The 26,790-nt window shown below is 51.8% G+C and overlaps 1 protein-coding gene across 5 annotated transcripts in view; it reads right to left on the bottom strand.

The window, feature by feature from the left end:
- The window catches only part of Ldb1 (LIM domain binding 1), a 30,376-nt gene extending 4,429 nt beyond the window's left edge, over positions 1-25,947 (bottom strand). Inside the window, exons 1-11 of one of the 5 annotated variants that reach the window (XM_052762328.1) lie at positions 25,527-25,947; positions 16,824-16,926; positions 16,649-16,693; positions 16,468-16,543; positions 16,268-16,370; positions 15,971-16,143; positions 15,355-15,477; positions 15,085-15,168; positions 14,867-14,990; positions 14,578-14,720; positions 12,108-13,889 (exon numbers count right to left, since the gene is read on the bottom strand). In XM_052762328.1, the coding sequence (XP_052618288.1) occupies positions 13,659-13,889; positions 14,578-14,720; positions 14,867-14,990; positions 15,085-15,168; positions 15,355-15,477; positions 15,971-16,143; positions 16,268-16,370; positions 16,468-16,543; positions 16,649-16,693; positions 16,824-16,926; positions 25,527-25,551 (1,230 nt within the window). In that variant the 5' untranslated portion in view covers positions 25,552-25,947 and the 3' untranslated portion in view covers positions 12,108-13,658. Of the gene's footprint in view, positions 1-12,107; positions 13,890-14,571; positions 14,721-14,866; positions 14,991-15,084; positions 15,169-15,354; positions 15,478-15,970; positions 16,144-16,267; positions 16,371-16,467; positions 16,544-16,648; positions 16,694-16,823; positions 16,927-19,601; positions 19,714-25,526 lie in introns of those variants that run through there. The other 4 variants (XM_052762327.1, XM_052762324.1, XM_052762325.1 and 1 more) reach the window with 4 other exon arrangements.
- Positions 25,948-26,790: the final 843 nt, after the last annotated feature.

Raw genomic sequence — 26,790 nt, 5'->3', positions numbered from 1 at the left:
GATGTAGCTGAGTGACAAAGCACTTGCCTAGCAGCCTCAAGGCCTCGGGTTCAGTTCCCAGCAATGCAGAGCTATGAGGGAATAAACTTCTCCTGTGGCAGGTCACCAAATTCGTGGTAATTTGTTATGTCAGCTCTAGTCAACTAATGCACTGCACAAGAGTGAAGAGGCCTCCTTGCTTGACTGTCCCTCCTCGTCTTGGAAAAAAAGCTGTCTTTTCAGGCCACTTTTACAATAAAGAGCTGAGAGTCTGATGGGGTCCCTTACCAGGGTTAGGATGTGGCTAAGCTTTAGGCTGTGAACTTGAACTTGCAGACAGGGCTCCTGTACTTGCCCAGGGTCTAGACAATGCTCTCCAGGATCTGAGGCTTTGGGATCAATTGATCCCTAAAGGGCAAGGTCTCCATGCTCTGAAGAACCTTCTTCAAAGCTTGTAGAAGCTGGGGTGTGGCGATACACTCCTTTAATCCCAGCACTACTGAGAGGCAGGCAGATCTCTCTGAGTTCCAGGCCAGCCTGGGTACATAGTGAGTTCCATGGCATTCAGAGCTACATAGTGAGACCTCTTCTCAAATATATATATATATATATTAGAGAGAGAGAGAGAGAGAGAGAGAGAGAGAGAGAGAGAGAGAGAGAGAGAGAGAGCTGGGTAATGGTGGCTCACACCTTTAACCCCAGCACTTGGGAGGCAGAGGCAGGCGGATCTCTGTGAGTTTGAGGCCAGCCTGGGCTACAGAGTGAGTTCCAGGAAAGGTTCCAAATCTACACAGAGAAACCCTGTCTCAAAAACACCCCCCCAAAAACCAAAAAAACCAAAACAACAAACAAATAAAAAGCCTGTAGCAACTGAAAAGGAAGCAATGGCGATAATCTGAACAAAGAAGCAAAAAGGGAGGCTGTAGGGGCGGCTCAGTGGTTAGGAACACAATGCTTCTGCAAAGGACCTGAGTTTGGCTTCCAGCACCCACATCCCAAAGCTTGAACTGCCTGTAATTGCAGCCCCAGGGGGAGTCAATGCCTCTGGCCTCCACAAGCACCGTCACTCGTGTGCACACCCCCACATCCACAATTAAAAATAATAAAACTAAACTGAATGAAAGAAACACCGGGATGGTAGTGCGTATCTATAACACCAGCCCCCTCTGGAGATGGAGAAGGCAAGGAGGATCAGGAGTTAAAGGCCATCCTGGGCTACATTAGACCTTTCAAGAAAAAGAGAGAAAGTTGGGCGGTGGTGGCGCACACCTTTAGTCCCAGCACTCGGGAGGCAGAGGCAGGTGGATCTCTGTGAGTTCGAGGCCAGCCTGGTTACAGAGTGAGTTCCAGAACAGCCACAGCTACACAGAGAAACCCTGTATCAAAAAGAAAGGAAAAAAGGAAGGAAGGAAGGAAGGAAGGAAGGAAGGAAGGAAGGAAGGAAGGAAGGAAGGAAGGAAGGAGAAGGAAAAGAAAGGAGAGAAAGAAAAGAAAAGAGAGGCTAGAAGAGAAAGAAAAAGAGAAAAGAAAAGCAACTGAGCATAGATTCTGGAATTGACAGCGGGAAGGACCGGGGGGCTCAGAGGATAAATGTGCTTACTGTATAAGCCTGATGACCTGAGTTCAGTGCCTGGAACCCACACTAAGGTGGCAGAAGAGAACTGAACCACAAAGTTGTCCTCTGATCTCCACACACAAACAAGTATGCATGGACCACCACACACTGTCATACACAGAGAAAGAGAGCCACTAAAAAGAATTAATTGCATTTATAAAGGAATAAATAAGGAGCAGGGCCTGGTTTTAATTTCAGCCCAGAGCAATGCTGTTCTTGCGGGCAGGGTGTGCCCATAATCCTGGGCGTCTTTGGACAACTTTCCTCTTCTCCCTGTCCCTGTTTGTACTGCATTTTAAATTGTCAGGGGTGTTCCTGGAGATTCACTGGATAATATTTTAGCTGTTGTCTGGTACTAGGACTTGAATACAGGACCTCATGTATACTAGTAGCAGGTTCTACTGAGCTAACCCCCAGCCTCAGAGCTCTTGCCTTCACTACCTACTGGTTTCATGCCCCTGGGTGTGCTTGCCAACCTGAGCCTGTGAGGTAGTATCGACCTTTCAAAGACACTTTCGAGTTTGAAGAGAGAGCAAATTTGGAGGACTTTATTTGAAAACTGTAAATTCCTTTTTTTTGGGGGGGGGGTGTTGAGAAAGGGTCTCACTATGTAGCTCTGTCTTGAAAGACATTATAGCCGGGCGGTGGTGGCCCATGCCTTTAATCCCAGCACTCTTGAGGCAAAGGCAGGTGGATCTCTGTGAGTTCGAGGCCAGCCTGCTCTATAGAGTGAGTTCCAGGAAAGGCACAAAGAAACCTTGTCTCGAAAAATTTTAAAAAAATTTAAAAGTTAAAAAAAAAAAAGAAAGTCATTATATAGACCAGGCTGGCCTGGAATTAACAGAGTTAATTCCAGGTGCAAAGCTACACAGAGAAACCCTGTCTCGAGAAACCAAAAAAAAAAAAAGATGAGGGAATGGGCCATCTTCTAGCCTCTGTGGGCACAAATTTGTGCCTGTCACAACACACACAACACACAACACACAACACACACACACACACACACACATACACACACACACACACACACTAGGCAGGGCTAGGTGGTGCTCTCACATTTAATCCTTTAATCCCAGCAGGAGGCAGAGGCAGGCTGTGAGTCTGAGGCCAGTCTGATTACATCACAAGTTCCAGGCCAGATAGGGCTATCTCAACAACAAAAAAAAGCTCTAGAAGAGCAGTCAGTGCTCTTAACCATTGAGCCATCTCTCCAGACCCCCCAAAAAAGTATTTTAAAAATTTATTTGGGGGGCTGGAGACATGGTTCAGTTAAGAGCACTGGATGCTCTTGCAGAGGACCAAGGTTCAATTCCCAGCATCCACATAGCTGCTCACAACCACCTGTAACTCTAGTTTCAGGGGATCCAATGCCACCTTCTGACTTCCACAAGCATCAGGTACACACGTGGTAAACAGATATACATGCAGACAAAGCATCCATACACACACAAAATAAATATTAAAAAAAGAAAAAGGCCGGGCGGTGGTGGCGCATGCCTTTAATCCCAGCACTCGGGAGGCAGAGGCAGGTGGATCTCTGTGAGTTCGAGGCCACTCTGAACTCAGAGTGAGTTTCAGGACACCCAGAGCTGTTATATAGAGAAATTCTGTCTCAAAACAACAACAACAAAGAAATAACAAAATAGATTGTATTGTAGGAAGAGCTGAGGTTTTAAAGTGAGTGCTTATAGAATAATTTAATATTGCCAAAATTGACTGTAGGAATCCCTTAAATTATCCACTCAGTAAGTCCAATTAATCCCTTTTCCTTCATTTGGAGACACTTCAATGGTTAAGTACTGGTATGCAGTTGACTTGCTTTTGGGGTCCACATTATAACTAATGCTTGTTTTTGGTTTTTGAGACAGGCTCTCACTACATAGCACTGATGGCCTGGAATTTAAATGTAAGACAGGCTGGTCTTGAGTTCACAGACCCATCTGCCTCTACCCCAAAGTGCTGGCATTAGAGAAATGGTTCGCTACCCCCCATGTGAGTAATACTTTAATCAGTAAACCCACGCCACTGAGTTCCTGCCTCCCTGTACTCTGCCTGCAATTTAGAGCAGGATTTCCTTTACTGAGTACACACAGCTGTACTGGCCCCAGTTTACATGTGCCACAGAAAGAGAGAGAGTAGCCGGCGGTGGTGGCGCAGGCCTTTAATCCCAGCACTCGGGAGGCAGAGCCAGGCGGATCTCTGTGAGTTCAAGGCCAGCCTGGGCTACCAAGTGAGTTCCAGGAAAGGCGCAAAGCCTACACAGAGAAACCCTGTCTCGAAAAACCAAAAAAAGAGAGAGAGAGAGAGAGAGAGAGAGAGAGAGAGAGAGAGAGAGAGAGAGAGAGAGAGATCCATTCTGATTGAAGCATGGCTCAAATTTATTGACTGTGCCTCCCACCCATGCACTGGCTATTCCAAACAAGTTACTAATGACAGATTCAAGCTTTCAATTGTATTTTACTGTACATGCTTTGGACTGGTCACCCCCAGCCTTTTCCCAACCCATCACAATTAGAGCCAACCTTATTCAGTCCCTGCTTGGTTTTTATTTTTGTTTTGCCACATTTGGCGGGGGTTGGAGGTTGGGTGGTTGGGTTTACTGAGACCAAGTCTCTTGTAGCTCAGGCTGGCTTTAGATTCATTATGTAACTGAAGATAACTTTGAAAGTCTAATATATCTTCCTCTTCTGTCTTTCTTTCCTTGTGTATGTAGTGTGTGTGTACATGAATGTGTGGAGGCCAGAGTACATGTTGGGTATCTTACTCTGTTGTTCTCCACCTTATTTTATATATATTTACATTTTTTGACATTTACTTTTTGGGTCTGTATGTGGGGAAATGTCCCTTGAGTGGAGGTCAAGGACAATCTATAGGAGCTGGTTCTCACCTCCAATCATGTGGATCCCAAGAATCCAACTCAGATGCCAACTAGGCATCTTGTCACACCACCCCCTTTTTTTTTTTTTTCTTTTTATTAAGGGTCTCTCACTGAACCTGGCACTTACTAATCAGACTGGCTGGCCATTGAGCTTAGGTATTTACCTGTTTCTGCCTGGGGCTTCTACACTGGCCGAAGGAATCTGAACTCAAGCTCTTAGACTTACAGAGCAGCCCCCCAGCCCCGGAACCACTGAGCTTTGTTAGTTTTTTTTTTTTACTCAAAGATTTATTTATTTTTATTTTATGTGTAAGTATGAGTGCTTGCATGTATATATGTGCACCACATGCATGCTGGTGCCCTTGAAGAGCAGAAGAGGGCACTGGATCCCTAGATCTGGAGTCACAGGGGCTGTGACAGCAAGGGAGCCATCTCTCCAGCCCCAGTGCCTGATCTTTCTGCCTCTCCCTCCTAAGCGCTAGGATGACAGCTGTGTGCCACCAAACTCGGGGGGGGGGGGGGGGTTGCTTGTTTGTTTGGGTTTTTGATTATGTTTTGTTTTTTTGAGTCAGGATCTTTGGCTATTCTGGAGCTTGCTAAACAGACCAGGCTGGGATTGAAGGAGTTCATCACTACAGTTGGCACATTTTTGTTTTCGTTGTTGTTTGTTTTGTTTTACAAGACATGGTTTCTCTGTCTTGGCTGGCCTCGAACTCAGAGATCCACCTGCCTCTGCCTCCCAAGTGCTGTGATTAAAGGTGTGTGCTGCTTGGGCTGGAGAGATGGCTCGGTAGTTAAGAGCACGGAGTGCTCTTCCAGAGGTCCTGAGTTCAATTTCCAGCACCCACATGGTGGCTCACAACCATCTATAATAGGATCTGATGCCCTCATCTGGCCTGCAGACATATGTAGAGACAGAGGTACCAAAAAAAAAAAAAAGAGGTGTGTGCTGCCAGGGGGCAGTGGCGATGTACATCTTTGATTCCTGTACTTAGGAGACAGAGGCAGGCGGATCTCAGTGAGTCTGAGGCCAGCCTGGTCTACAGAGTGAGATCCAGGACAGCCAGGATTGTTACACAGAGAAACCTTGTCTCGAAAATAACAACAACAACAACAACAACAACAACAACAAAAGGTGTGTACTGCCACCACCTGGCCATTTTTGTTCCTTAGCAGTCTCTTGCTCTGTATTCCAGACTGGCTTTGAACTTGTAGCAATCATCCTGCCTCAGCATCCCAACGGCTGGCCAGACCCTTCTTGACTACTATTTTTCTTCCTTTTTAAAGTGTTATTTTAGGGCTGGAGAGATGGCTTGGAGGTTAAGAGCACTGGCTGCTCTTCCAGAGGTGCTGAGTTCAATTCCCAGCACCCACATGGTGGCTCACAATCATCTACAATGAGATCTGGTGCCCTCTTCTGGTGTGCAGACAGACACGCAGGCAGAACACTTCATTAAGTATTTTATTTTTAACCACGTGTTTGTGTGTGTCACATGTGTATGGGTATCTGTGGAAGCCACAGGAGGCAGATCCCCTGGAGCTGGAGCTGGAGCTACAGGCAGTTATGAGCTGCCTGATGTGGGTGCAGAAATTGAACTTGGGTCCTTCCGGAATAATATACATTCAACCACTGGCCCATCTCTCCAGCCCTGACTACTGATTCTTAATCCAGCTCAGCCAAGGATTCCAGGCCGAGCTTTGATGCCCATGAAGAACAATCCACATGTTGATCAGAGTCTGGATAAAATATGACAACAAAAGACGCCTGCGTGCCCCACCCTTCAGTTCTGCAGGCTGTCTACCTCACTCAACAGGTTGGGCTGGATTTTTCTGATGGGCACCTATCCATACACAGGATACCGCAAGAGTATGGGAAAGTTTGATGGAAATGATCCATTCTGAGAAGGGACAGAAATGAGACTGGGTAAGCCAGTGTCACAATTCTGGGGTCAGGATACCCAGAACTGGGGGTCCAATCTAGGTGGACCCAAGTGCTGGGAGAAGAGGCCCAGAGAGAAAGTTCTAGACAAAGGAAAGTTAAACCCTTATGTGAAACCATGTCTATAATCTCAGGGGGTCTGAGGTTGGAAGCAGTCCAAAAATTTGAGGTCAGCCTAGGCTACATAGTGAAATCTTAGTCTTGAGAACAACAACAAAAACAGAAAAGAGGGCAGGCTTGCTGGGTAAAGATGCTTGCTGCCAAGCCTGATGACTTCATTAAGTCCCCAGGACCTACAGTGGAATAAGAGAGCCAGCTCCCACAGGTTCCGACCTCCATGAATGCACCTGTGTGTGTGTGGTGGGGGTGAGGGTGAGTGGTCATATGCACCCACCCCACACACAGTGGAGAAACATAATTAAACAAACAACATCAAAACCAATGGTGGTACACAGTAACATCAGTCCCAACGTTCAGTCAGGAAAGAGAAACATCAAGATCAGGAGTTCAAGGTCAACCTCCAAATATAATGAGTTGGGAGGCCAGCCGGGTCTATCTGAGACTCTGTTATAATCAAACAATCCCTCTGTGCCTGAAGGACAGATTTAGAGGAGCAGTATAAGTCAGGCATAGTGACACACGTCAGTCATTCCAGCCATTCAGAAGGCTGAGGCAAGATCACCATGAGCTCAAAGCCAGCCTGGGCTACATAATGAACAGTGAGTTCCAGGCCAAGCTGGACTACAAGGTGAAATTCTGTCTCAAAAAAAACTTAAAGAGAGGGACAGAGGAGAGAGAGAGAGAGAGAGAGAGAGAGAGAGAGAGAGAGAGAGAGAGAGAGAGAGAGAGAGAGGTGGACATCTCAACAGATAAGGGTCCTTGAATTCAGTCCCCAGAACTGGTGGAAGGAGAGAGAGAATGGACTCCTATGTCTTCTGACCTCTGCAGGTGCACTGTACCAGGTGGGCGCCCTACCCCAACCTAACTAAATAAAATGTTGTTGTTGTTTTTGTTGTTGTTTTTCCGAGACAGGGTTTCTCTGTGTAGCTTTGGAGCCTGTCCTGGAACTCTCCATAGCCCAGGTTGGCCTTGAACTCACAGAGATCCACCTGCCTCTACCTCCCGAGTGCTGAGATTAAAGGTGTGTGCCACCACTGACCGGCTAATAAAAAAACGTTTTAAAGCTGGATATGCAGCCAGGCATGGTGGTGCACGCCTTTAAGTTCTTACTAATGAACTGTACAATTCCAATCCCAGCACTCAGGAAACTCAGGAGGGAAAGCATTGAGTTTGAGGCGTGGCTGGACTACTGAATGAGTTCCAGGCCAGTCTCAGCTACACAGATCCTGTTTTGAGAAAGAAGGAAGAAGACAGTTCAACCACAGAGCGAGTTGATGTGCGGAGGAGTACCAGCTTAGAGTGTGATCTCCTGAGGAGACCAGAGGTGGCTCCTCCTTGAGAGATCAGAGATGAGGAGAGGATGCGGGGCAGAGGAAGGGGACATCCAAGGATAGTTATGGCCGGCAGGAAGTAAATAGTGGATGGTGCTTCAACTGCACTGAGGGAAAGAACAGTCTCAACAGAACCCCATGGTGGCAGCCTAACAGGTTAAGCCTAAACCGGCCCCACACCCGGGAGAGTCCCAGGCCCACATCAGGCATGTTGTGTAGCCAGCTGTGATGGCTAGTGTTAATTGTCAACTTGCAGAGTCTATAATCACCTAGGCGACAGGCCTCTGGGCATGCCTGTTGGGTACCGTCTTGATGGCACTGAGGTGGGAAGACGCACCCATTGTGGGCAGTGCCATTACTTGGTTGGAACCCTGGACTGTGTAAGTGAAGAGAAAAAGGACACATATGCATTGCTCTGTTTCACTCTGGCTACAATGTGACCAGCTGCCCAGAGCTCTCTGACCTGACTTTCCCACAGTGGTGGACTGTAGCCTTGAACTTGTGAGCCGCAATCAATCCTTCCTCCCTTAATTGCTTCTGTTGGCATTCCGTCACAGGAACGAAACCAGTAACTAAGAGAGTCTGTAATCCCAGCGACAGGCAGACAGCAGCAAATGGAGCCCTGGCATTCACTCGACAACCAGCCTAGCCAAGTCAGTAAACCACAGGTTCAGTGAGACCCAGCCTCAAAAATAAGGTGGAGGGGTCGAGAATAGCTCAGTGTTACAGTGCTCGATAGCAAGTGCAAGGTCCTGAGTTTAGTCCTGAGTTCCAGAAGAAAAAAAAAAAAAGACAAGCCGGGCAGCCAGGCAGTGGTGGCACACGCCTTTAATCACAAGGCGGATCTCTGTGAGTTTGAGACCAGTCTGGTCTACAGAGCGAGACCCAGGACAGGTACCAAAACTACTCGGAGAGAAACCCTGTCTCGAAAAACCAAAAAACACCAGGTCACACCAGATGTCAACCTCTGGTCTCCATGCACACTAGACACACACATATGCAAATACATACATAAACCACACACTCATACAAATACAACAGAGAAATAAAAATGACCAAGCATAGTGGTGCACACCTATACTCATAGTATATGGAAACCAGAGGCAGGAGGATCACCACAAGTTCAAGGCCAGCCTGGTTTACATATTAAGTTCTCTGCCAGCCAGGGCTCTGCAGTGAGATCCAATCTTAAAGCAGTGAGTCAGGATACAGGTCAGTGCTGGCCTGGCATGTAGAAAGCTCCATATTCAGTCTCCAGCATGGGATAAACTAGGTGCGGGGGTACAGACTTGTTATCCCAGTATTTGGCTGGTAAAGGCAGGAAGATCAGAAGTTCAAGGTTATCTTCAACTACATAATTTCCGGCCATCCTAGGATATGCGAGACCATCTCAGAATAAACACATACATTTCAAAAGCTCATTTCGTAGGCTGGAGATGAACCTGGAGGTGTGGCCATCTCTGTTCTGAGTATCCTGCTCTTCCCAGGCTGAGCAATGCAATGTATGATCTATCCACTTCTCTGTAGGTTTCATGGAAGACAGGAGAGTGGGGTGGAGAGAAGCCCCCCCGAGATGGGCCTCTTGGGATGATGGGCCACATCGATGACGTCAGTAGATAACTGTAACACTGAGTTCTTGGAAGTCAGGGCTAGCAAGGACAAAGGCGACATCTTTGAAATCTGGCTGGTAACTAGAGGGCCACCGACTCAAAACTCCTTGTTTTTTAATAGCCATGAATTCAGTCCTCTCAGCATCCCGAATACTGTTGAAAGTCCCATTTGGGGTTGCCTTCCCTTAAGCCTGATCCAGAACACACCACCTTTGACCCCTCATCTCCTAACCGTCCCCCCTCCCGGCTATAGGGTGTAGGCTGGCTGGCCAGGGTCCACCTGTATTTATTTATCTATTTATCTATTTATTTTCTTTGGTTTTTCGAGACAGGGTTTCTCTGTGTGGCTTTTGAGCCTGTCCTGGAACTCACTCTGTAGAGCAGGCTGGCCTCGAACTCACAGAGATCCGCCTGCCTCTGCCTCCCGAGTGCTAGGATTAAAGGCGAGGGTCCTCCTTTTTTAAACATTTATATTTTATGTGTGTAGGTCTTTGCCTACATTTCTGTTACGTGCACTGCATACATGCCTGGAGGCCTTGGAGTCAGAAGGGAGCACCAGAACCTTTGGAACTGGAGTTCACTGGTGGTTCTAAGGAGCCATGTCGGTGCTGGGAAGTGAACGCTGACCCTCTCAGAGCAGAAAATGTTCTTTACTGTTGAGCCATCTTTCCAGCCCTCCTCTTCCCTTTGAAAAGAAGGTGAAGGTCAACCTAGCTTAGGGGTGCTGTAGGTTGTGAAAGACTAGATGGGTCTGCAGAAAGGGGTTAGAGCTCCGGTTTGACGTATCCAGGCCAGGAACTGTGGGAAAGGAGCTAAGGGCAGTGGGTTGTTGGGGTCGGGTTCACAGCTGGAAGAGACTGAGACAAGCTCTGCGGCAGCAGGCCGGAGCCTGGGTCTAAGCCACACCTGTAGCTTTAATAGAGGGCGTGAGAGCCTTGGAGGGACTCTCCCTTCCTTGACCTGGGAAAATGCTTTCACCAGGGGCCTTCCTCACAGGGGCTGCTGGGGGACAATGCGGAGTCAGATCTAGGGCTCCAGAGGAAACAGCTGACAACTGTTTCCCAAGTTCAAATAGTGAGTTCCTCTCTCTTGGGCCCACCCCGTTTGCCCCAGCAGGGCAGAGCAGGTCACGGTCTGCACCTGGCTAGCTTTCTTTCACACACGCACGCACGCACGCACACACACACGCACACAATGCAAATGTTCAATTCAGTCTTACAACTACTGTCCCAGGACCCAATAACACAACCTCATTGCTAAGCCATGCATTCAATATCAACACATTCTCATTTTATACTTAGAGCCTCCATGCACACCCAAATGTCATGTCTTCTTTGCCTCCTTTAGTTCTACTCCTGGTGCCTAGAATTGGGCCTGGTAGCTAAGAGGACTCAATACTAGCTGAATGAATTCTCCAAACGATACATAAACATCTATACACATGTCCACATACACATTAATATACTACTTTACAGACATTTATACACACACCAGGACCTCCTCAGTTCAGCAGTCATATGCATAAACACACTGGTACACATTCAGGCAAAAACGGCCAGATGTGCACTCTGCACCAGACATAAACCATCTGCAGGTACTACATAGGACTCCAAATGAGAAAGTGGCTGGCCAATGTCCTTGTCAGGCCATGTGAAGCCTCTGTGTCTGTGTGTCCGTGTCCATGTGTGAGCACAGCCCTAAGCGGTCAACGGGGCAGGTAACTGTGGAGGGGGAGGGGGGGTGTCAGTCAGCTAGTTCTTCTGTTATCTTCCTGTGAGACAGAAGCACAGGTCTATCAGGGTTAACTGAAGATCTACAGAGCTCAGTAGGGGAAGGGTCTGTGACTTCCTGTTAGGATCAAACAGGAGACACTAGGTAGGAGAAGGTGCTAAGACCCAAGCTCCAACCCACAGTAGGGTCAATGGTAGGGAAGTTAGTAACTAACTGGAAAGAAACCTGAAGGGGTCCTGTTTCTATCTCCCTATGGAACTTAGGAGCCCCTAACAAAGCTGGCATAAGACAAATATAATTCTGCCCCTCTCTTAATCCCTCATCAGGGGTCTGAGGCCTCATCTGGGATGGGGGGGATGGGCTCTGTTGGTTTTTTGTTTTTGTTTTTGTTTTTTTTTTTAAAGCAATGTCCCAGAAAACAGCAAAGAGTGTCACAGACATTCTAACTGCCCCCAAGGTCCTGCAACCCAAGTTCCTCCAAGGACCCCTTCCCCAAAAGCCTTCCAACCAACATTTTCACCCAAGACTCTCCCAGGAGCCCTGCTTCAGAGCACAGGAACCTTGTAACAACTAGAGTTAAGGGGCAGCAGTTGGGAGTGGGGGTGTCTGTGAGAAAAGATACCACCTAAGATATTGGGGCTAGGATAGGGTACCTAGGAAGAAAGATTGGGACCTGGAGTGAAAGACAGGCATGACTCAGAAGAACAGCTCCACTGAGAAAAATGTGAGGAGACTCCCGAGAAAGCCTGTCTTGAACTGGGGGATTTTGTTTTTCGGACAAGGGGAACTCACTATACAGACCAGGCTGGTTTTGAACTCAGAGATCCTTTTGTCTCTGAGTGCTGGGACTAAAGACGTATGCCACCATGCCTGACAACTTTGCACCAATGACTAACCAGGACACTCTCAAACCAAAAAGTCTCTTTATTGATTGGTACCATACATGACTCAAATGGCCAAAAATAGAAAAGAAAAAGAAAAAGAAAAAAAGAAAAAGAAAAAAAGAAAAAATAGGAAAGAAAAAATCATCACAGTAGGGATGGGACTTCCACCTTCCTCACCCTTTCCTTTGGCTCCTGACAGCATCCTCCCAAAAGTGGCTGGCTTGGAGGAAGCAGGGCACAAGGGACCCCATAATCCAAAAGGGAGAACAGGGAGAGGAGGCACCCATACACTCTGGGACTGGCCACAGAAAAAGGCAGCAGAGCCATGAGCCATAGAACCACAGAACCCTGCTCTTGGCCTCTCCTCACCCTGACCACATGCTCCAACCAGGAAATGGAGCTGAGGATACTGACTGCCCCCCTCCCTTCTATGAGGGAGGGGACACAGGGAGAGGAATGTCTACCTCAGCTTGGGGGAGGACAGAGGCCTGTTCTCCCTGGTGGGCATAAGCTCCTTTCCTTCAGTGAAAGAGAGGTTAGGACTAAATACAGTTTGAGGGGCTGGGAGAGGAGGGTTCTGGAATCAAGTGGATAAGGTCCTCTCACCCTATTCCTGACACATCGAGACAAGAAAGCACAGTGACAACTAAGCGGCCCCTTCCCTCTGTCCTCCCCACCCATCCAAGACAGCTGCTCTGGCAGGACTGTAAAAATACACACCGTGGTGGGATGGGGCTAGAGGGACTCCGAGCACTAAGAGGCCAGGCGAGAGCCCCGGAGCCTGGGGAGACATCCAACAGGGGGTTGTCAGAAGATGTGGTCATCAATGATCCCAACCCTAAGCGATGGCATGCTGCCCCCCACTCCAGTCACCCCAGGGGAAGAGAAGGGAGATGGCAACGTGTCTCCTTGGTCTGAAGCTTCTCAAACTGTATAAAGTGGTAGGCATACTCCCCTGCCCCAACTCTCACCCCCACCTGGGCCCTAGGCCCTCCATCAGCCGGAAGGAGGGAGGTAGCTGGATTTGCAACAGGGGAATGGGGAACATGAGTGACTTTTTTTTTAATTTACATTTTTAATAATATTATTTTTTTTAAAAACTTGGAGCTGGGTAAGTGGCAGAAGGGAAGAGCCCAGAATTTTACCCTCTATTAACAGCCACTTAGGGGAAAGGCGTCCGACCAAGCCCGTAACTTTAAGCCCCTAAGGGCTGTGGGTATAAACACCAGGCTCAGAGGGGCAAATCAGGAGGTGGGACACCCAGAACCTGGGGTGAGAATGGGGGCAAACGCCCTGGGGAGAGGAGGGTCAGGACATTTCTCAGAGGCCCAGGGTCCACAGAGGCATCCACATGAGTACCCCCTTCCCCCAAAAGGCTCTGCAGGGGCCAGGCCCAGCCCAGGGCAACTGGGGGGCAAATCTTGGCACCTGCCCCAGTGAGTCCAGTTCCTCCCTGAAGTGGGTGGATGGAGGTTGCCCATTTCAGATGCTCAGTCTCTTATTCCATCTTCTGCTCCCTGGGGCCTCGAGGGGTGGGGCAGGCAGAGCACTGGGTGGCCACGGCAGGGCCTTCACTGGGAGGCCTGTGACGTGGGGTTCTCCGATTTGCTCTCTTGGCTGGAGGGAGGCTTGCTGTTCCAGGGGCTGTTGGCGCCCAGTGCAGGGGAGTTGTTAAAGCTGTCCTCGTCGTCAATGCCGTTGGCCGCGTCAAACTGCGTGTTCTCCAGCCGAGTGATGAGCCTCTCGTCCTCGTCCCCGAACTCCCCGCCCATCAGGGTGGGCTCCCCCACCACCATCACATCCTGAGAGTGGCGGAGGTCCCCAAACATAATCGGGGCAGGGGCTCGCCCAACCCAGGGCGGCAGATATCCCCAGAGCCCCCATACCCTCCCCAGAAGCTCAACACCTCACCCCCTCTTCATACCCAAGTTTAAAAGCCCAACTCCAGACACCCTCAGCTCCTGGAGTCCTTCCCACTAAGGGATGCCGGAGCATCACAGCTTTTGGCCCCTACCCACTGGATTCTAGAAAGAAGTACCATTTTACTCCCCTAGTTCCCTAATCCATCTCCCTCTGGTTTTAGGGGCCTCCTAAACTTCTGTCCACATGTAAGAGAGTGAGCAGATCAAAATGTGTATGTTCACAAATGTGCATGTATTCTACCTATGCAACATTCAGGCCTGCATATCCGTCCATCAGTGTGAGTGTATTCTGATGGTGTGTGCCTCACGCTATCTGCTCCGAACATGTGTATATTCTTCTCCCAGCTGATCCTGTCCCATGCTCTATGTACCTATGGCTGAGTTTGTGTGATCACAACCATGCATGTATGTGCCTGGACACCAGGATTCTCTCATCAGTGAAAGGAGTCAGCCCATGTTGGCTCTAGCGTACATGGGGAAAACTGTCCTGGCTTCTATGCCTGCGGGTCAGCTCAGGTCAGACAGGGGGCAGCCCAGAAGAGAAGAAAGCTGAGATGCTTACAGGTACCTGGCTGGAGAGCGCGAAGGTGCTGGCCGGGCTCTTCTTCTTGCTGTTGCTGTTGTTGGTGTTGCCACCCCCCGAGCTCATGGTGCTACCCCCCGACATCTTCCGTTTCCGCCGTTTGCTGGGCTGCTGCCGCGCAGGTTCCGCTGTGCCAGGGAAAGGACGCTCAGGTGGGAGAGGGCCCTGGACCCCTATTCTGCATTCCCACTCCTCAGGGAACTTCACAGAGATAAAAGACACAGCCTCCCGGTATCCCGCCAGAGCCTGGTGAGGGCAGCGCCAAGGCACTCACCAGGAGGTGCTACCATGCGCTGCCACTTCTGGAAAAGGCAGGTCTTGAGGCAGTCTCGGGGGCTGAGGCTGTAGGTCTTGTGGCGGGACATGAGTTCCTGCATGGGCTCGAGTATCACACAGAGCTGGGGGTAGACCAGAGGATGGATTCGATTGTTAGGGGAGAGACCTGCAGCTCTAACAAGAGAGGCTGGGCAGAAATGGCATGATCACACTCACTCGGAGGTAGTTGAGAGTGGAATTTGAAAGCCCACACCGGGTGATGTTTTTGGAGAGCTGATCCAGCATCTGGGGGTCCTGGGCCTGGAGACGGAGAAAGAACATTGGAATCTGGTTGTATCCGCTCACCTGGGCATGTGACATACTGAGAAAGGGGCTAGTATTAAACCCATCTCCCCTCCCTACTAAGTTCGGTCAGGAAACGGCACAGCCTGCTCAACCCCACTGCTGCTAGCCTTCCCCTTATCTTAGGTCCTGCTCACAACTCACGTGCATGGCCAGGATGCTCCTGGGGATGAGTTCTCGGTGCTGCCGGATACTGAAGTGCCAAGTCTTTATCCGCATCATGTCGTCAAACATGAACTCCAGGTACAACCGGCCCTCCACACACACCTGGGGATAGGCTCGTCATACCCCTGCCCTCTTCCCCACATACACAAAAACGTGCCTGTTACAGCTCTCCCCTTGACTCATGACTCTCCCCCTGCATAGACTTCTGCTACCTGTGCAAGTATCTGGGTGCATAACTGTTGCAGCACGCCCCCTCCCCATATACCTGTCATACCTGGCCTTTACACACTCACAAATACTTACACACACATAGTAGGAAAGCTTAACAGATCCTCGTCCTTTTCCCAAGTAGCCAGAGAAAAACCCATCTGCTACAAGCTCTATGAGGTCAGGCTCTCGTTCACCGTATACCTCGGGGCCCAGAAAACTGATATGAATAAACCAAGTAAATATCTGCTGAATGCTATGCCTGCCCTCCCTTCTCATTCGGCCACTTCCCATTATGCCTCCTTGGGGAATAGCTGTAGTACATGTTGGGAAAGAGGAAATCAAAGCCAGGTGCCCTTGGTGTTCCATATCCTGTCGGTTTGCTGACCTGGGTGAACATGGGTTTGCCGTGCTGGGTCACCATGCTGCCCTGGTCACAGTCGAGGGACACAAAGTTGCTGTGGAATGCCTCCTTGGGGTGCTTAAGTACATAATACAGCTCCGTAGCACCCCCCTCAAAAATGCTGCGGAAGTATCGTGGGATCAGGGTCCGGCCAATGGCTATAGAGACAGAACAATTTTTTCAGGACAGAGTTACTTGAAAAAGGATCAAGGCAGACCTCTTAACACTTCTAGACTCAACGGAGTACAGCGAAAGTGTAATATTCTCACAGAGGCCACTCACTGTATCTCTTTGGTCCATCCTCCAAGCAGAAAGTGATGGTCAACATGGCATCATCCTCAAAGAACTCAGTCGTGAAAGCATCCCACCAGAGATTGTCACACTCCTGAAGAACCCAGAAATGAGTAGGTGTGTACAATAAAACATGCCGTAGGGTGCTCACCTGGACCTCCCCCTCCTAGTCTCTATTTCCTTGGCCATACCTCTGTCCAGTTCTGTAGCCGTTTGTTAAGCTCAAATATTCTATAGTCGGTTTGGTTACCATATGGTGTATGCCTCCTGGGGAAGGGAAGAGGTGAGGTCAGGAGCAGACTCGACCTATCGACCCCACTTCTGCTTAGGTGCATGCAGAGGGAAGCTTCCCGACTGGCTGATTCCACTTACCCTATCCCAGGCTCCAGGTATGTAGGTGGGTACATAGGAGTCGGGCTGTGTAAGGGAAGAGACTATGAGAATCAGGGTGGAAGACAGCAATCACTGGAGAAGGGAGAGGCCAGTCCCTTCCCTCTCCAGGCAAGTCAGCCTCTGATGAGGGTTAGGAAGGAGGAAGGCGACTCACCCCACATCCCGATCCAGCATGGTGCCGGGATGAAAGGGAGGGAAGGCGTTGCCGTTCGGGGGCTCCTTCGGCGAGTACAGCTTGAATGACTTTGAGGAACAACCTAGGAGAGAATGGCACAGTCCCCTAAGCTTCTTGGGAGCTCCGCTGGAAGCCTGCTAGACCACATGGGTAAGAGGCTGGTCTTCTGTTGTCTCCAGTCTGGTTACAAAAGAGTGGTGACCTAGAGACTAGTCTAAGGACCACCTACCACCCCTTCAAAATCTAGCTCCCATCTTATTTAAGGAACGGGAGTAGGGCTGGAGAGCTGGCTCGGGAGTGGGAGCATGGAGTACTCACTCTTCCAGAGGACCTGAGTTTGGTTCCCAGCACACTGGGCTGCTCACAACCTCCTGGAACCCCAGCTCCTGGGGACATAACACCCTCTTCTTGCTTCTGTGGGTACCTGCAATTGTGTGCACCCTCCCATGTCCCCTCCCCCATAATTAAAAATACAATAAAACTACAAAGAAAGAAGCAAGCAAGGAGTATTGACCCTAATCCTAGTCTATCCTCAAGATCTTTTTTTTTTCTGCTGAAGACTAATGAAGGATGAAGCGAAGCAAGGAAGAAAAGCCAGTATCACAGAAAAAAGATCAAAACATGACAATTTTGCAAACGTCCTTTTTATCTGCATGGTTTCATTCAATTTTGTGAGGCAGTGGAATTGACAGTAACATTCCCATTTTTAAGATGTGGCAACTGAGGAAGGAACTTACCAAGAGCATACCATTAGTAACCATCAAAGGTGAGATCTGCACCTAGATATTCTAATTCCCATTCTATTCTATTTCCATCCTTTGACCCTTCACTGTGTGCCCTGGTGACCAAGGTGGAGGAAGACAGAGGGAATTAGGGAATTCTCTGCTCTTCCTCCACCCTGCAGGGTCTCAGGAGGGTAAGGGATAGAAAGATAAGGGGGGCTGGTGTGCCTGTTGGGTGCGGCCCACCAGATAAACAGTTGAGCTTTTGGCCTCCCCCACCAACAGCCACTCCCTTATCAGCCCAGCCCCCATACCCACACCTACAATGGGTAGAGCATTGTTTCCAGACCAGAAACTCAAAGTCTAGCCCTTTTTGAGCCTTGAGGTGGGAGGGAGGCAGATGGGCCTCTAGTACATTCTACTCACAAATGATAAAGAGCCTCCATTCCAGGGACAGACACTAACTAGAAAGGGGTCTCTGTTGTACATATGGGCATGTGCAGGGGTGCCCCCTCCTCCACTTCGTGAAGCAGCATGTATATACTTCCCTGCATACTAGTTTCTGACTGCCACAGCTAAATTCATACTTGGATAGGAGCCAGTTACCCAGGCAACTCTATTCTTCCCCTCCCCACCAGAAAAGAGGGGAAACTGAGGCATGGTCTCAAAGGTTCTAGTCCGGTTGTTCTCACTTCCTTGGCCCCTAAAACTTGACTGCACCCAGAAGGCTACCTGCATTGGCTATATCCGAGCCCTGTCCCTTAATTTAGACATAAAATTTATTTTGCTCCTGGGGGGGCGAAGAGACAAAGGAAGACCCTGTGCCAACATGTGCCACTTAATTTTCTCCCCAGGGGCCCCATATTACAATGTGGGCAAGGGGGGGGGGGTCCCAGAGGGGCCCAGACTACAATCTCTAAAGGTGCCAAGAGTCAGAGCTTGTGTGTGCCTGCACACGCGTGTGCCTCATCCTGCCTAGCAGGCTTCCACCTTCAGCTCGCCTCAACACGCCTACGGAGGGCTGGAACCCAGCAGCCCCAGGCAGTATGAGGGTGCCCACAAAAAGCCCTCATCTTCTGCAGGAGCTCTCTCTCACAGGACCAGGTCCACACACTCTAAGCACTGCCCACATTACTTTCACACTAGTCCTGGACTGACCCTGTGTTTCAGGCAATGACAGTCTCTACTCAGCCTCTAAGACGCTCCACTCCACAGACAAGTAGACTAAAGCCGCACAGAAAGTTGGAACTCATGTAGGCCACCAAAGGCCAGCCCGAGGCAATGAATCCAAGAGTCTGGTTTCTCAGAACTGGCCCTCGTCTCCTCTTTTCCTAAAAAGCAGAGCTACCTCTGCCCCAGTGAATTTCTGGCCTCCTGAAGAAATTTATCAGCTCAAGAACTTGAAGAGGAGGAAAGCAAGACAGCTGAGCTCCTCACTAGTATGGTTTGGGGCGAGTCTAAAAGTTCTGGGGAGCTAAAGGCCAAACTCTGTGGCCTCTATTTACATCTCCAGTGAATGGACTCAAACAAATCCAGCATCTCTCAGCTACTGGGACAGCCATAGCAACTCCCAGTAGCCCCAGCACAAGGGGCTGGGAATGAGGAGGGGAGGGCCATCACCCTGACCATCTGTCCCTGCTGCTGCCTGTCCAGACGAGGAGGAATACAGGGACCGAGGTGGGGGTGGGAGTGAGGAAGGAAACGTGTCATTCAGCCCTGGAGTCAACACCTGCCCCTCAACAATCTGGAAGCTTTGGGGAAGGGGGTTGAAAGGAAGAGCTCAGAACTAGCAAAGTTTGCTCAGGTTGGAAGCAACGTCCCGAGGCCGAGAAGGTACCTCCAGCTGGGCATTTCCATGGTAACCAGACTGACCTGAAGGCAGGCCTCCTCCCTTTCGGGGCTGACCATAGGTCAGCAGGCTCGCAGCCCCCACGCTGGGAGCCGGGACACTTCTCCCCGAGTCAGCATACCAGGCCTGGGCTAGACAGAGGGCCTTTTGCCCACCCCGACAAGCTTTCAAGGTACTCAGACTTACCTGGGAGAACTGAGGGGGTCGGGGAAGGTGCGGGGAGCGCCTGGAAGCCCTCGGGGAGCCGGGCAAGGGTGAGGACTTAGGTGGAGCCAACTTCAGCAGCTCATGTCCCGAGTGGGACCGGCCGGTCTGGCGGGGAGCTCCACTCCGCAGGCCGCACAAAGACTCGCATGCACAGCCTCCGCCCGCCCCGCGGCGTCCACAGCCCGGGGGGAAAGTTACAATGGCCACTGGGCCGGGGACCGGGGGCCGGGGGGCCGGCCTGGGGGGCGGGGGGCCGCGGGGAGTCCGGAGCCTTCTTTGTTTGCAAGGTTTCCCTCAACAATGGCTGCTCGGCTCTTTCCTCTCTCCTCCTCCTCCTCCTCGGCTCTGCCCGCCGCCGCCTCTCGCTGCCTCTGCCTCCAAGCAGCCCGCCCGCGGCCACCGGGCCCCTCTGCTGGGGAGGCGGGAGAGGCAGGGCCCGGCACTCACACTCACTCACACTGGCACACTCAGACACACGCAGCGCCCGCCTGCTCCTTCCTTTCTCCCTTTCTCTCCCTCCTCCTCCCTCTCCTCCCCGCCCGCCCGCCCGCTCTCCGAGCCTCTCTCCGAAGGAGGCCCCAGGGCGGGCGGAGGGTGGAGCTGCCCCGCCGGCCCCGCCCCCTCCCCGCCAGCGAGGAGGAAGAGCGGAGGGAGGAGGGAGGAGGGAGGAGGGAGGGAGGGAGGAGGGACTGCTGAGAAAAACAAAAGAGATTGAGACCTGGAGCCTGGGGACTGAACGGACTGGGCCAGGGGAGACCTGGGCCGAGAGGAGGCCGAGGGAGGCCGGCGGCGAAACGCAGCCTCCAGAGCCACAGGCTGGGGTGAAGGGCGGTGCTGGCCTTTGCAGACTCCTAGGGTCTTCACCCAGCCAGCCAAACCTCCCACAGACCTCTCAGGTTAAAGGCCAGCCTGCACTGCCACTCTTGGGCTCCTCTGGAGAAATCCAAGAGCGGCTGGGTGGGAGGAGGCTGTGGTGGTGGTGGTGGTGGGGGGGGGGGGGTTTGAGTTTTTTTATTTTGACGGACCCACATTCTGAGTTCAGCGTGCAAATACTAGAGAGAAATGGACAGTCCAGGCTTCCCAAACCCAGCCAAGTTCCACGTCCTGGATTAGATAGATCCCCTTTACAGAACACCCTTCCGGGACACCACCCCTGAAACCACGTGGATGCTAGGGAAAGAGGCGTTGGGGCGTTGTCAGGGTAAGCAAGGCAAACTTGCCTATCCAATGGTCCTTAAGAGGGGCTGTTGAAGCCTTCCCACTACCCCAGGTCTTAATAAAGGCATTTGGTTTTGGGAAAATGCTTCATCTGAAAAGGGCTTTCCTAGGGGAAGAGATACTTCAGAAACTTTGGTGGTGGCCCAGGCCCTCCTACTTCCACAGGAAACACGCACAGGCACACTCAGAAAGGAGCAGCTACTTTCATTCCCTGCATCTGGAGGGTGTCCTGTACTGCCCTTCTTCCCCCAACGATATTCACAAACAATCCAAGGCCAGCAAGAAAATGATAATATTGCACCTAGCTCTGTAAACACGCTCCACACATAAATTACACCTCTCACCTTCATGTAAATCAGTATCTGATACACACTCCTTAAACCCTAAATACACTCATAGCCTGGACAAACACAAAGCCTGAGTTAGACCCTGACCTCCATTTATGGGGGGCTGGGACCATGCATGAATCCTGGCCCCAACATACACACCAAAACTGTGTTATTACTTGCTAAATCCGGAACACACTGTAACATGAATATCCTGGTCAATTTTATGCATCGACTCTCTGCAAAGCCCATCCTCCCGGGAACCTGTACTCCGTTCTCTATCATACCTTGCTCATATGCTGTACCCCAGCTTCCACAAACATTGAAATCTATGCCATTTATCCAGAACCTGCAATATCCAGCCTACCACTAGGATAAAAGACGTGGCTTTCAGCTTGAAGATTTAGATCCTGATTCTGAAATAAGAAACACTCTTCCACTACCAACAGAACAATGCCTGTCGTTCGTGCCTTTCAACTTTCGAAAGTGATCTGGACAGAGTGGAACACACCTGTGATCCCAGAACTTGGGAAGCTGAAGTAGGGATTTCAACAAGTCTGAGGACGGTCTGGGATACATAGAGTCCCATGGCCAGGCTCAGCCACACGGAGAGACTACTTCAAAAATAAATACATGGTTCTGGATGTGGTGGCGCACGCCTTTAATTCCAGCACTTGGAAGCAGAGGTAGGCAGATCTCTGTGAGTTCAAGACCAGCCTGGTCTAAATAACAAGTTCCAGGCCAGACAGGGCTACATAGTGAGACCCTGCCTTAAAACAGATACATCCGGCCGGGCGGTGGTGGCGCACGCCTTTAATCCCAGCACTCAGGAGGCAGAGCCAGGCGGATCTCTGTGAGTTCGAGGCCAACCTGGGCTACCAAGTGAGTTACAGGAAAGGTGCAAAGCTACACAGAGAAACCTTGTCTCGAAAAAAAAAACCAAAAAAAAAAAAAACAACAGATACATCCATACATGGGGCATGTGGGCCTGGTGGAACACACCCATAATCCCAACACTCAGAAGGCAGAGGCAGGAAGAAGGATCGAGGAGTTCAAAAACAGCCTCAGCAAAGAACCAAATCAACTTTCCAAAGCATGTTGATAGGCATCGCCTGAAGTGTGCACACAGACACACATGGACATTCGTACAGGGGATCAAATCCACAAATTCCACCAGAACAAGTGAGCCAAGGGGGCTTGAGGTTGGAAACCTGGACTTTTAACTCTACTTGATATAAACCCAGTCCTGGAGCAAGGCAGTCCTTTCTAGCCCCATTCCCTTCCCCCTCCAGGCTTCAAATGACTGTCCACATAGGGGTGGGGGAGGAGTGCATGCTCTGGCTTTTGCCCCCAGCCCAGAGCTCAGAACTGCCTGGTCAGACAGGAGCCACAAGGGGCCTCCCCTCTCACTGTGAGGGGCCCTTAGGCACCAAGATGTACCAAGACTCCGACCTATCACTCAAAAGGCTCTTGGCTCCTTTGCTGTAGCGAGTCCACTCCTGCTCTGATCCAGTTCCCCCCAGCGCACAGGGCAGGAAAGGTCCCGCCAAAGGCAGCAAGTCTGTGTCAGAAGGCCCTAAAAGCTGGTGCATGGGGGACGTGGGGGGCAGCACAGAATGACAAAGGTGATGAGGGAGAGAAGCCTACAGTCCTCCTGGAGGTGGGGGCTCCAAAGAAAGGCAGCCCACAGTATGAGGTACCAGCACTGCCCCCTGCCCGGGCCCCTGACCCAGGCCTCCAGTGTGCCTGCCCCCATTCCTTTGTCTGTGCCCGGCCTCCCGTTGGCCTGGCGCTCTGCCATCCTCCTCTCCTGGCTCCCAGCCGCCACCACTGCTGCCTCCTCCCCTCCCCCTACTTCTCCCTGCCTTAACCCTTCTGAGCCACATGCTGCCCCAGACAGGCCTTAGCCCCTTAGCATCCTGCCCAGGGAGATGCTCCTGAGCAAGGCTTGTACCTGCCTCTGGTAATTTAGCCCAAGCTGTTCTCCACCCCAGGAGCACCAAGAGGGCCGGAGGGGTGTGTACATGTGTATCTTGTGGTGTTAACGCATGTGCATTTGTGAGGCTGTGTGTGCTCTGGCTTCCCTCAGTCACATGTGTGGGGCATGTGCTGTCTCTCTGTCGGGCTGGGGGAGGAGGAGCCCAGAGACAGCAGAGCACAAAGGAGAGACTCAGGCAGGCAGGCAGGCAGGCAGCCAGGGCGCCTAGGCCCCAGGGCTGCTCAGGGTGATGGTGGTCCTCAGGCCTGAACTGCTATATGCAGCCAGAATGCCCTTGGTTGAATGAAGCATATACTCTCCTCACCCACACATGCAAGCCTGGTCCCCTCTCCTACCCCAACTCCTCCCATTCTCCACTCCAAGGCCTCTCTTTAAGCCCCTCCCACGGGGCTCTCTTGAGTCTCACGACCATCCACTCACTGTGACATCAGTCCATCAGACGTCTTCACAGTCAAGAGAAAGACCCTCTCCCCTTGGCCATCTTTTGCTCCTTCTCTCTCACCCCAGCCACCAGACACCAAGAATGTGAGTTTGGGGGCACTGACTGAAAATGCACATACACATCCCCGGGCATGGGTCCTCTTCCTGTCTCCATGCTAGTCACAATGACTCTGAGGAGGAACTGTCCTCCCACTGACACAGGTACTCTGCCCCAATTCCAGGACCAACCTCCCATCCTCCCCCAGGCTGACCACCTCTCCGTATACAAACCCTACCTACTGTTTTTGTAGGAACTAAGAATAAAAACTTAAGTTTCAGCCAAGTGGTGGTAGCACACACCTTTAGTCCCAGCACTCGGGAGGCAGAGGCAGGTGGATCTGAGTTCGAGCTCTGTAGCGCCCAGTCAGTCAGGGCTGTTACCCAGAGAAACCCTGTCTTGGGGGGAAATCTTTTAAGTTTCAGCCTACTAGCTTGTTTGGAGCCTTACCTTACTTTGGGCTCTCAAGCATGATGTTGGAGGGAAAAGTCCCAAGGGAGGGCTGAGAGCATGAACTAACTACCCCTTGCCTAGCATTGGCCAATTGCAAATGAGAAAATACACACACAAACATACACATCAAATTTGTGGGATGGATGTGAGGCTAGGCAGGATTCCAGCTTGGCGAGCTCTTCCCTCTTCTCCACCCTCTGCAGCAGGAGCCAGGAGTTCCCACACCCAGATATTCCAGGATCCTCAGGCTCTCCTAGCCCTACTCCTGGGCCCTAGGCCCCTAAAATGTCAGCCTCAGCGGGCACTTGAAGTGTGTGCCCAACCCAGTCCAACTGGGCTAGGGTCACATGATTTCCAAGGAAGTTTCTGCACTGGCAGCTTCCCTTGGGGGAGTGTGTGTTTGTGAGTGTTGGGGGGGGGGGGAGTCCTAGTTATGAAGTAGAGGCTTCTCAAAATACAAGACATCTAAAGGGGCAAGGGGTCCAGACCAGACGAGACCCAGGACACTGACCACTGACTTCCGAGAGAAAGCTGACTCCCTCCTGGAAGGAAGGCCAATTTGAGAACCCAGAGTTACAAGGAAGGGGACAGACTATATTCTCCTGTCACATGGCTCTACTTTTTCCTCCTAGCACTTGTCGAGCTAGCTACACCCCGACCCTATGAGAAAACACTCAACACAGGTGTTGCCTGGCATGATCTGATGCGTTTGGGGGAGGTTGTGATTTGAATGTGGGTCCTCCAGTTTTAACTTCGGGGGTCAAGCGTTGCTCCCCCTAACTCAACTCTGAAAACCACTTAACTTCATAGCCTACCTAGAATCGATACATTTCCCCTCCCACGAAGGGAGATGGCTGACCCAAGGGCCCAATTATCTGACACCCCCTAGGAGTCCTTTCAGTCCCTTAGGAGGGCCAACCTTCCCTGGCAACCGACAGGAAAAGTTAGAGGGGGGCAAGATGGGCCCCAATCAACTCCTCCCCCAAACAGCATCCTCAGAAACAGCCCGAGGGGGGGGGAATGTCACAAAATATGTAAGAGGCAATAGGCAGCAGGGAAGGGGGGAACCCAAACCATCCAATCACAACTCTACGATGACCTGAGGGGGGGGGTCAAAAGTCCAAAGTCACTTCTGATTGGCTAACACCCTGGAATTCTGGGAATTTCAGTGCCCCCATCCCTCCCCAGTTAGCCTTCCCCCCTTTAAAAAAAAAAAAATACAAGCCATCCTCAGCACCCCCTCCCCGTGCCTCTGGCTGCAGCGCATTTATACAGATGAGAAAACCCTCCCCCGACTGAGGCCCCGCTAACTCTATACCGCCCTCGACCCCACCATGCCTTCGACGCCCCCCACAAACAAATTATCACCAAACCCGGGGTGAGGGAGCCGACAGGGAGGGAGGGGCCGGGCGGGCTCGAGATCCACTCACCAGGACAGGCACAGCCCACTGACATCTTCACATCGCCCGCCGCTGGGGGCCCAGCCGAGTCACGGTGCCCGCCCCTCGCAGGGACAGGCCGGGCATGAGCCGCTGCCGCCGCCCGCGGCCCCCGATGCCCTCGCCGCCGGCCCGGCCCGGCCTCTGCCCGGTGCGGACGGCCCCTGCCTGCAGCGAGGGGCCTGTCAGGCGCGGAGCAGACAGGAAGGAAGCCAGGCAGGAAGGCGAGCTGCTTCTGCGTGTGTACGCGCGGGTGTGCGTCCCCGGAGTGTGTGTCCGTGTGTGCGCGTGTGCGTGTGCGTGTCTGTGCGCTCCCGCCGCCCTCGCCGTCGCCGCCCTCGCGCTCGCTCCCGCTCGCGCGTCCTCTCCCTCTCGCCGGCGCCGGCTCTCCGGCCCTCGTCGGGCTGGGCCGGGCTTTATTAATATGCTAATTGTCCTGCTAGTGGGAGGGGACAGCCGTGTCAAAGTGACCCGGGCGAGCGCGCCGCGAGCGACGACGTGCGTGCGCCGCGCGGCGAGGGGCAGGGAGCGTCCCCGGGAACGGCATGCATGTGACGCAGCTCTTAAAAAACGAGACGGCGGCCGAGACCCCGGCGAGGGCGGGCGGGCGGGCGGGCGCTGGGGTGCGGGAGGAGACGAAGCCTCACGCTCGGCGTCCGTCCTCCTCCGGGTGCGCGGGGTTGGGAGCGTGGCGGAGCGGGAGCGGGAGCGGGGCTTGCGGGAGGCGGAGCCTGGGTGGGCAGTGAGGTGTAGCCCTGTCTCCACCCCCGGGAGGGATGGGGCACTGACCCCTGCCGGTGCTCTCTGCCGAGACCCTAGCCTTATTCCACAGCCCCTGTGCTGCGCGCTCCACCCGCAGCAGGGTGGGGAAAGGAAGCACGATCCTAATGCTCAGAGCAAGCCCTCGACTCATCATCCCCTCTCTAAATTAACCAGACCTTGCCTGCTAAACCAGTTGGGACTAGAGCTAAAAGGGTTAATTAAGTAGGGTCCCCACCCTCCCCCGCCTGAGGGCCTGTGATCCGTGTTTTGCAAGGGACACAGGGGCTGTGGAATGACCACTAGGTTTGAATGGGGGGGGGGGGGGACTACGAAGGCCATCCTTTCCTCTTGCAGGCTCTGACGCACCAGTTGAGACACTTCCCATCCCCCCACTTTCTCCTTCCAGCCCTGGAGCCTTCTAACCACCCACCCCCACCCTCCGCCCCCTGGAAACAGCTCTCCGTTGAGGGTTTGGGAGGTGGAGAACAGGAAG

The sequence above is a fragment of the Peromyscus californicus genome, unplaced genomic scaffold (assembly GCF_007827085.1).
Source record: "Peromyscus californicus insignis strain IS unplaced genomic scaffold, ASM782708v3 Scaffold_4__1_contigs__length_199733344, whole genome shotgun sequence".
NCBI classification, from domain to species: domain Eukaryota; kingdom Metazoa; phylum Chordata; class Mammalia; order Rodentia; family Cricetidae; genus Peromyscus; species Peromyscus californicus.
This window is presented reverse-complemented; position numbering and strand designations above follow the sequence as displayed.